This window comes from Chenopodium album, chromosome 11 (genome assembly GCF_948465745.1).
Source record: "Chenopodium album chromosome 11, dcCheAlbu1.1, whole genome shotgun sequence".
In the NCBI taxonomy this organism is placed as follows: Eukaryota; Viridiplantae; Streptophyta; class Magnoliopsida; order Caryophyllales; family Amaranthaceae; genus Chenopodium; species Chenopodium album.
In genome coordinates this window covers 3,230,001-3,239,097 of record NC_137844.1, presented here as the reverse complement: position 1 = coordinate 3,239,097, position 9,097 = coordinate 3,230,001, and the positions used below count along the sequence as shown (strand labels likewise).

Here is a 9,097-nt window from a genome sequence, read left to right as displayed (position 1 = left end):
CCATGACTGCCCTAGAAATGCACTATGTTGAATTGTTGATGTATCTTGAGTTACCTAAGTCCATGCATGCTTCACATCTTTTTCTGCATGAGATACATGATTAGAAATAATTTTTTTTTTCTTTAATGTTTCTATATAGATATTCAGACACTTTGTCTTTTGGATGGTTTCATTTAAGTCCACTTTAGACTCAATGAAGCAGAACAACTGAGAAAAATATTACTGAGTAAAGGTGAAAAGCAAACACGATTTTTGCATCAGTGTAACAATTTGGTAAGTGTCAATTCCATAATGAACCTCTGTTGTCTACATATACTCCCTCCGTCTTAAATTAGTTGTCATGATTGATAGTGTATTTTATACTAATAGTGTAACAACTAAATCCTGACGGAGGGAGTATTGCATTAAGGCTATGTGGATTGACATTCTACAATTTTTTTCTGACTATAGATGATGTATGCCTTATTGATGTGTGCATTATTGCTGTATGTATCTATTGGTAGTCAATAAGTGGTCTGAGTTCAGAGCCAACTAGTGATGATACATGCTGTTTTATTTCTTTGATGTGTGTGTGTAATACATGCTAGAACTTTTGACTCCTATCTTTGACAATGTGTTCCATTTCTACTTTAATTATCCTCTCTACCATCACTATCAGTATATGCATATGTTTCCTCTTTTGTGGCTCATCATCTTCTTGTACCTATCCTTAGGTGTGCTACTTGGTATCCTACTCTGTTATGGAACTTCAAGCAAAAGCTTTTTTAAGTTCTAGGTTCTTATGTCAAATTATTTATAGGCTTTAAGATGTAGCCAATTGTTACTTTACACCATCCTATCTTAATTATCACAGGATCCATAAAGTATGTATGTGTCACACCAATTATCTATACACGCTTCAATCTAGAAAAATTATTAACATTTTTGCGTGTTTTTGCTGAAGGTTTTATGTCGAGCCTTAAAATATTAGAGAGAAGATAAGTGTGGAAACATGTATCATGTACTACTTAGTTAATAATATGCACATGGATTTTTTCTTGGAGTAAAGAAATCCTTAATTGTACCTACTAAATTAATTAGCGAAGTAGTTTGCTTTAAGCAAAACTAACAATAAAAGCAATTTGGCTTCTTATTTCCATAATTACATGCACTTTGTCCTTAATAATGTTGAGTATCAAGCAAATTATATGAATATAAAGCTTGATTAGGAATAAGCATAAACAAACACTCACTTTATATACTTTACAGAACAGATTCATTACATTAGATTAATATACAGGTAGACTAACTTTACTCCAAAAGCTTTGATCAAAACCCATGTGATGATCAACTGATTCACAAAATAGAAAAGAAAAAGAAATACAAAAAAAAAAAGGCTAAAGTTTATACCACAATATCCTTGATATAAAACAAAAATGAAGAATAAATACAGCTTTATATAGTCCTAATCCTAAGATTATGTGGTAAAAACTAATGTTATTTGCTTGAGACTGGAATCATTGTTGGATCTCCCAGTTTCTGCAAATTTCCAGGCCTTGTTTTTTTGTTCCTCACAAAACAAATACAAAATGACAGGTTGTGCTCTGAGTACTTCCACTATCCTACACACACTTAAAATCCATCATTCCCTTTTTCCTCAAAAGGGAGGTGATGGGCAAGAAAAAATAGACTAACCCCACAAAAATTTGGGTTTTTTTTTGTTTTTTTTTTTTTTTTTACATTTTCTTTGGATAAAGAACAAAAGCAGAAACAAAAAAGAATGAAAGAAATAAAAAAATAGGGTCAGCAAACCTTGATTTTTTCTTGTTTGCATACCCTGAACCTCCCCTTCTCCATCTAGGAGGGGTCCTTCACTGAATTCTAGACGACAAAAGTTTGATCCTCTTCTTTAGCTGTATCTTTTGATTCCTTAGATCAAGACTTGATCTAGTAGCGAGACAAAACCATGAACAATGGAATTTGCTTTAGCACGGGCACTAACTACAGTGACTAGTATAGTATGTTGTGTAGATAGGTGTATGACAATAATGTTGAACTGAAGGGTGATGTAATTTTAACCAATAATGTCATGGAAGGTTTACACTGAAGCACAATGATCTGTATTCTTCATGGCTTGAACTTCTACATTCTTCAAATCACGTAAATGTTGTAGAATCTCTTGAAGAAGATCCAAGCCTTTGTCACCTTTCCTCAATGAGCCAATGCAGTGTTTTAGGAACTCCCTATCAGCTTCTAGTGCTTGTAGTCTCTCATAGACATGATCAACTTCCTCTTCTACGGCAAACCTTTTCTTTTCTAACTCGAACTTTGTAATATGAAATTCATCTTCATTTCCATTTAACACTCCATTTGGGGAATCTAATGACTCTTCTGCATCAAACAGTGGAAGAAGAAGCTTCTTTGGCATTGAATCGTTGACCCTCCTGTCTTGCTGATGTTTTCCATTGACATGAATAAACTCATTATTGTCACCCCTGTTATCAATGTCGAAATCTTTGCCATTCTCTTCATAGAACTGCTCAAATGGTTTCATGTTCTCAAAATGTTCCTCTTCCTCCTCTGCTAGAGTAAAGAGCTTTTCCTCTAAAACCTTGAGCTGCTCTAGAATTGCATGCCTCTCCTCTTCAAACCCGGCCAATGAGTCTTGTAAACATAGGACTGCCTCGGTTGGTGTATCTTGGTGCCCATTTTCTGCTTGATTGTGAGGACTAATTCCAACATCTTCTTCTTGATCCTTCACCTCATGATTGTAATCTATCGATTGCCCATCACTCTCCTCTCCATAACTGCAAGAAGCAGAGGAATTCCTGCTTCTCCTTCTACACATTATCCTCATCCTCTCTTTTTCTTCATATTCCATCACCTTCTTTCTATACACTTCAAGCTCCTTCTCGAGCTCTTGCTTCTCTTTCTCCCTCTTCACGACGAGCTCATTCATCATCTGGAGTGCTTCCTGGTCATACTCTGACTGCTCTTCCATCATTCTTTGGTACTGCGCGGCTTCCAACTGCATTGTTGCTTTCTCTTCTTGGAGCCTAGTTATCATAGCCATTGTTTGATTTGCCGCGATTGCTGAGGCATTCCTCTCTTCCTCCAGCTCTTTATATAATGCTCTCAAAGTTTTTCTCTCAGTGAGTAGGTCCACTTTGAGCTTCTCCATTGTTTCCCCATGCTCACTAATCGTACTCATCCCATCAAGTGATTCCTCTGTTGCTGATTCCCTTCTCCCTAGCAGCAATAATTTCTTATGTAGGCTTTCAGAAGATGTTGGTGTATCAGGAACTTTGTCTTCCTCAACTTCATCATGTGACATGCTCACATTGGCATTTAGACTTCTTTCACAAATTTCATCATCTGAATTTAGAATTTAGAATCAGATATAGGCCCAAAAAAAGAACATAACATGAAATAACCAATAATCAGGGGTGTTTGAATATTACCATGACATACTACATTGTCAGTAAGTGTGTGAGTTTCTTGTTTGCTGGCTGTAGGGGGTTCATCCACTTGAACCAAGAGTTCATCTGTTGAATTCTGATTTGTTTCAGTTTCGATTTCATAACTCCTGAAAAGCGATGCAAGATTCGCCTCATACTCTTGGAACAATAGCTTCTCTGTTGGATTCTGATTCTTTTCCTCAATATCAGTTTCATCAGTCATCAAATAAGATGCATTATCCTCTTTAGAATCTGGTCATAGGGGTTAAATTATTTAGTTTGACTCAGTAGTATAATAACAAATTAACTCAAAAATTAAAAGAAAAAAGATTATAGAAATTGGAACAATTCTAGAAGTTGGAACAAGCCTGTCAGTACCTGAAGAAGTAGAAGGTGTCTCTAAACTCACAGCTGTTACTTGGCTATCAGCTTGTACGGCTTGATTGTTTCTCTCTTGCACATCCAAAATGGGTGTACTCTTAGTAGTTGCAGTCTCCTCTTTTTCTTCTGAAAGAAATGAAACTTCTATTTCTCTCTTCTTTTCCTGCTTTGCAACTGATTGCAAAAGTTGTGAATCCTCTTCCTCCTCATCTTCGCGAACTTGCAACTTCTCTGTCACGCTCTCCTCTTCATCTGTAGGTGAATTTTCACTTATGATCTCATCTCCTTCATAAGCCACTGCAGAAATTTCTGAATTTTTCATCTTTTCCTCACTTTGGGGAATTGGTGAGTTCTTATATTCAGAACCAGCAACAAGTTCATTTTCCTTAAAAACCAACTCAAATTTGTCTGAACCCTGCATCTTGTCCACTGCAGGACTTTGTAAATTTCCATACTCGAAACCAGCAAGAAGATCATTTCCTTCAAAAACATGCTCAAATTTGTCTGAACCCTTCATCTGTTCTTCATCTTTAGGAAGATGTAATATCTCAGTCTCAGTACCTGCAGTTACAAGTTCATTACCCTCAAAAACCAGCTCAAATTTGTCTGAACTCTTTATCTTCTCCTCTTCTTTGTGAATTTGTACCTTCTCAATCACAAGTTCCTCTTCTTCCTGTATACTAGGCAAATCCTTAGCAATTGTAGTAACCTCACACCCAGGAAGAACAAGTTCATCTCCCTCGAAAATAAGCTCTAATTCCCTGGAAAATCCTGATGAAGTTTCTTTCCTTCCTTCCTTGAAATTTCTGCTGATTTCTGCACTTTTACTCTCCACCTTGATTGAATCATCATTAATAAACTCAACTGGGATTAATCGATAATCATCATGATCAATATAAAAATCTAGATGCTGTGGAAGCATATCAGGACACAAATTTTGAGTTGTAACTCTAACAATCTCCTCAATTTCACCCTTATTTCTATTAATATTATCAAGGAGAGGTTCCTTCTCTGCTTCGAAAACTACTTCTTCGTTCTCCTCTTTATCTTCTTCATCACCATCATCCAATATTTGATACCCAAACTTGGCTTGATCATCTGACTGATCAGAACCTATCTGCACATTTTGATCTGATAAAAAATCACCCAATAATTCTCTATCTTTGATCACAAAATCTGAGGGCGAAACTTTACTAATTGGATTGACCTTGATCAATACTCTTTCACAACAAGAACACTTCTTTGTAGCATCATCATCTTCATCTTTAACTATACCAATCTCTGTCATCCATTTGCTGACTTCAGGATCATCTGATGGAGCAGCAGAGCAGCTTTCACACAAATCATGTAATTCAACGAGCTTTCGATGATGGGAGCAATACCCAATCTTTGATATCTCAGCAGCATGTTGTTCACAAATGATTTCCGAGTAGGATGAAAACTTTGTCTTCTTGTTTTTGTCATTCTTGTGAGAGTCTAAGAAATGATCAATCCTTGAACATAGGAAACAAGGAGGTTTAAGGCCAAAATATAGCGCGAATTTAAGGATGAAGTAGGAAAAGAGAGAGTTTAGTAGGAGGAGAAAGATTAGAGTCCATTCAAGAAAGGCATAGATTAGAACACGAGTTATTCTGTTTGTTCTTCTATGTAACATAGATGAAAATCTGTTGGGTGGTGCCATAGATAATTAGTATGTAGTTGAATTCCTTTGAAATAATATGTACAGTAGGAACTCGAACTCGATTATGATAATGATGATAGATAGATAGATGGATTGTTGTTTGAGGAAGGAGAGAGAAAATAAGGTGAGAAGAAGATGAAATGGTAGAGGAAGATTATTACAGAGTAGTAGTAGTTTGAATATTGAGGGAGCCAAAAGCAAGAAAAAGAAGCAAGGGTCCCAAAAATAAAGGGAAATTTGTCCCTTGATTTGGAGAAATACCAAAAAAGGATCTCAGTAAATTGAGCATGCAATGGAATTGGCTATTCTTAAAAAAAATGATTTTTTTTAAGAAAGCATCTGATTTTTTTGACCAAGTGAAGCAAGCATTACTGATTTTTCTATGATAATATTAGATAAAAAAAAAAAATGTGTTTTAACACATACAATTATACGGAGTAATACTGTCCATTGTATTGAATTTTAGATTTGTAAAATTGTAACAAGTCTCATACATAGTATGGATCACTTGAGCACAATAAAGTATTATGGTAAAACAAATCGCAAATCATTGTTATTTTAGAAAATTTCATACATGATTATTTCTTCAAAGGGAGGGAGTATTATTTACAAATAAATATTATTAGTGACGGGAATGCTTGTGATACAAGGTAGTAGATCATGAGATCATCACAAATAATCCAGAAGCTTACAGTAAGCAGCAGTATTATCCTTGCATTTGATGTCATGCTTAAAAAATCTTAATATATAATTATATGGTATGAATTTATATTATTCTTAAGGGCTAGTAGAAGAATACTTGAAATTAAGAAAATAATTAGGTCGGTGATGAAAGAGAATATAGTTAATAGAGAGAATTGGTCAACTTTTGGCAATTTATGAACGCTCCACACTTAATAAAATTTTGTTGTTAGGCAGCTAATTTGAAGTGGCCTACCAACTTGAGAAATGAGCTGGTGGACCATAAATATTTATACATTATTATTATGATTATTAATTATAAATATAAAGCAGCTAATTAAGGGGCCCCTTTGAGATGCTTTAGATGTTGGGTCTCATCATGTGTTTTTTCAATCAGGCCCCCTTATTATTCATCCCAATTTGTCTGCTTTTCATACCTTTTATTTTTATAAATTTATAAAAACTACCTCCATTTTTGAAAATAATTATGTTTTAATTTTTTTTGGTAATATTAATACAGTGAGTGTAAATGTATAATCATGATATTTGTTGAATTGCATTAAGTTTATAATATCAAGATATTATTTCTCAAATTCTATAGTCTGTATATTTATTTATTTATTTATATTATTTTGTGGTCATTGTTTATACTATTATTCTGTTAAGAATGATTTATTGGGATGGGGGTGGCTTTATTTTTAGCCAAAATTGAATAATTTTGCACATCTATGAAATGTAGTTATCGTAATGTATGATGATTTGATATAAAGCAAATCTATTTTGTTTATTGTGTATAAATTAGATGACATACAACCCCCACCCTCCCAACTCCAATCCAAAAAAAATAACCCAAATTGGACCACAACTAGCTAATTACACTTATTATGGGTGTCACTAACTTCATTTAGGTCACACCATTACAACATACAACGGTATCAATAGAGTGTTTTAGGAGAATATGAATCGTATGCAACAACGATAGTCAATAAATCCTTAGTCTCAAATATCCCAAAATGGTTTGGAGTCGGCTAACATGAATCATCGAAAGAAACTATATTCTGAATTTTGCTTCATTGCATTTGTGTCTATGGATCTTCAAGCCTTTCATAGTCAGCAGCAATAGCAGTGATAGAGGAATAGAGGGCACTGCTATTGAATGTTATTTCCTCAACTAATGTGCTATAAATTCAACTACTTTATGAATATTATGTCTTTTCATGCTCTTATTTTGGTTATCAACTTTATTTGTTTGAGAATTTTAGCACTTTTATCTACACTATAGAACTTCGTATTAAACATTCCAAGTTTCCAACCTAAAATCTTGAAATTGATCTTCAATAAATAATATCATGCGGAGTATTATACTTCGTATATTATTTAGGGTCCGAGGGAGTATATCATTGATCGATACTTGTTCCTCAATTTGATGATGAATTCTACAGCTTTGTTCATAAATGAAACTGAGAATGACCCAAGCCCAATTATAATTAGTGAGAAATACCTGAATTTGTTATCATCTTAGTTTTTCAATCTATTGAATTTGGGACTTGTTTTTAAGGCCCATGGGCCGCTCAATGGGCTGGCTAATCACTTAATCAGTTGATTGGGGTCACTAACTCACCATCTTGCTCTTTCTTTAATTCTTGCCCCTCTCTTCTCTCTGCAAAACCAATTAATGCAAAATATTTCTTCAATTTTCCCGCAATTTTTCTGGATTATCAATCATAGTTAATACCCCCAGCAGCAGAACCAAAACCCCCCATTAATGGAAATTTTCCAGAAGGTATGATTTTGTAGTTTGAATAAAGATTCCTTGTTATTTTGCAGCACTCATTTGGACCCTTATTCCCTTTAAATTTGCTTCAAAATTGATTGTTTTTTGCATTTTTTTTCCTTTATAAATTGGAGCTCATGAACAAAAACTTGGAAATTCTGCATATTCAGTTGGAAAGGAAATTCTTAACTGTTAGCATGGTTCCTGTAGGATTTGCATATATATTACAATTGCTGTCTAATTGGAAGATTAAAAAAAAAAAAAAGGTTTACTAGGGTTTAAGTATTTTTTTTTTATGGTTACATTATGTTAAAATCTACTTACATGGGTCTGAATATGAGATATCGGTTGCCAAAGTTTACTTGGGTTACTTCATAGTATTTGGAATTTTCAACTCATTGCCAGAGATTTTTTTTTTATTTTTTATTTTTTATTTTTTTAATTTTTTTTAATTTTTAATTTTTTTATTTTTAGAAAAAAAAAATAAAAATTTAATTCCCAATAAGTTGAACTTGCTGAATCCCCCCCTCTTGTTAAAAGTAGGGGCTATGTCCTTAGATGTCGAATTAGACTAATTCTGGGCATTGCACATTCAAAACTAGCATACTAAGAAAGCACGAGCCAAAACTTAGTGTGAGATCTCCTGTGATTGTGCAGGAAAATAAAAAGTCTCCTTAACACCAACACCTTATCGGCAAGATTTAATCAACATCACAAGGGCTAGCTGCATCATGAGTACAAAGGATCCTTATATCATATGCCTTTATGGATAACTGGTGTGACAAAATTTATACAGTAGTCTGGAAATAATTGAGTGTTCAATGTCATTGTTCAATCATGTTAAAAACGTTTTACTTCCTGTTCTGTTTTAAGACACGTGATGTAATCCTGAATAAGGGGAAAAGTATCATGCTTTAAAAGTTTAAAGCATGGTAAGCATGATAAGACAATCTCATATGCCCTAAGTTTATGCATTGCCAATCTATAATTGGTGAGCAATTGTATGTCTATGGAACCTATCTTATGACCTTCCTTGACCTCATTTTTTGCTGTATCAGCATTGGGTTATGGGAGGCAGAGGCGCTGATCATTTGATATTTTCTTTTTGTTGATGTTTAACCTTTATTCTAGGTACATGCCAAT

General features: G+C 34.1%; 1 protein-coding gene across 1 annotated transcript; it reads right to left on the bottom strand.

Moving 5' to 3' along the window:
- Window positions 1-1,084: 1,084 nt before the first annotated feature.
- LOC145567174 (myosin-binding protein 2-like) lies at window positions 1,085-5,701 on the bottom strand. Its single transcript, XM_081626408.1, has 3 exons — window positions 3,816-5,701; window positions 3,441-3,689; window positions 1,085-3,354 (listed from the first exon to the last, which is right to left on the bottom strand). The coding sequence occupies exons 1-3, from the start codon at window positions 5,497-5,499 to the stop codon at window positions 2,078-2,080; spliced, it is 3,210 nt and encodes a 1,069-aa protein (XP_081482534.1). The 5' UTR covers window positions 5,500-5,701; the 3' UTR covers window positions 1,085-2,077.
- Between the last annotated feature and the right edge of the window lie 3,396 nt (window positions 5,702-9,097).

What these genes read in the sequence shown, in the direction of transcription:
- LOC145567174 (XM_081626408.1), bottom strand. Translation starts at nt 5,499, where the DNA reads ATGGCACCACCCAACAGATTTTCATCTATGTTACATAGAAGAACAAAC. An exon ending in GACACCTTCTACTTCTTCAG is followed by an intron (nt 3,690 to 3,815) that starts GTACTGACAGGC and finishes CCCTATGACCAG; the next exon opens with ATTCTAAAGAGGATAATGCA. An exon ending in TGACAATGTAGTATGTCATG is followed by an intron (nt 3,355 to 3,440) that starts GTAATATTCAAA and finishes TTCTAAATTCAG; the next exon opens with ATGATGAAATTTGTGAAAGA.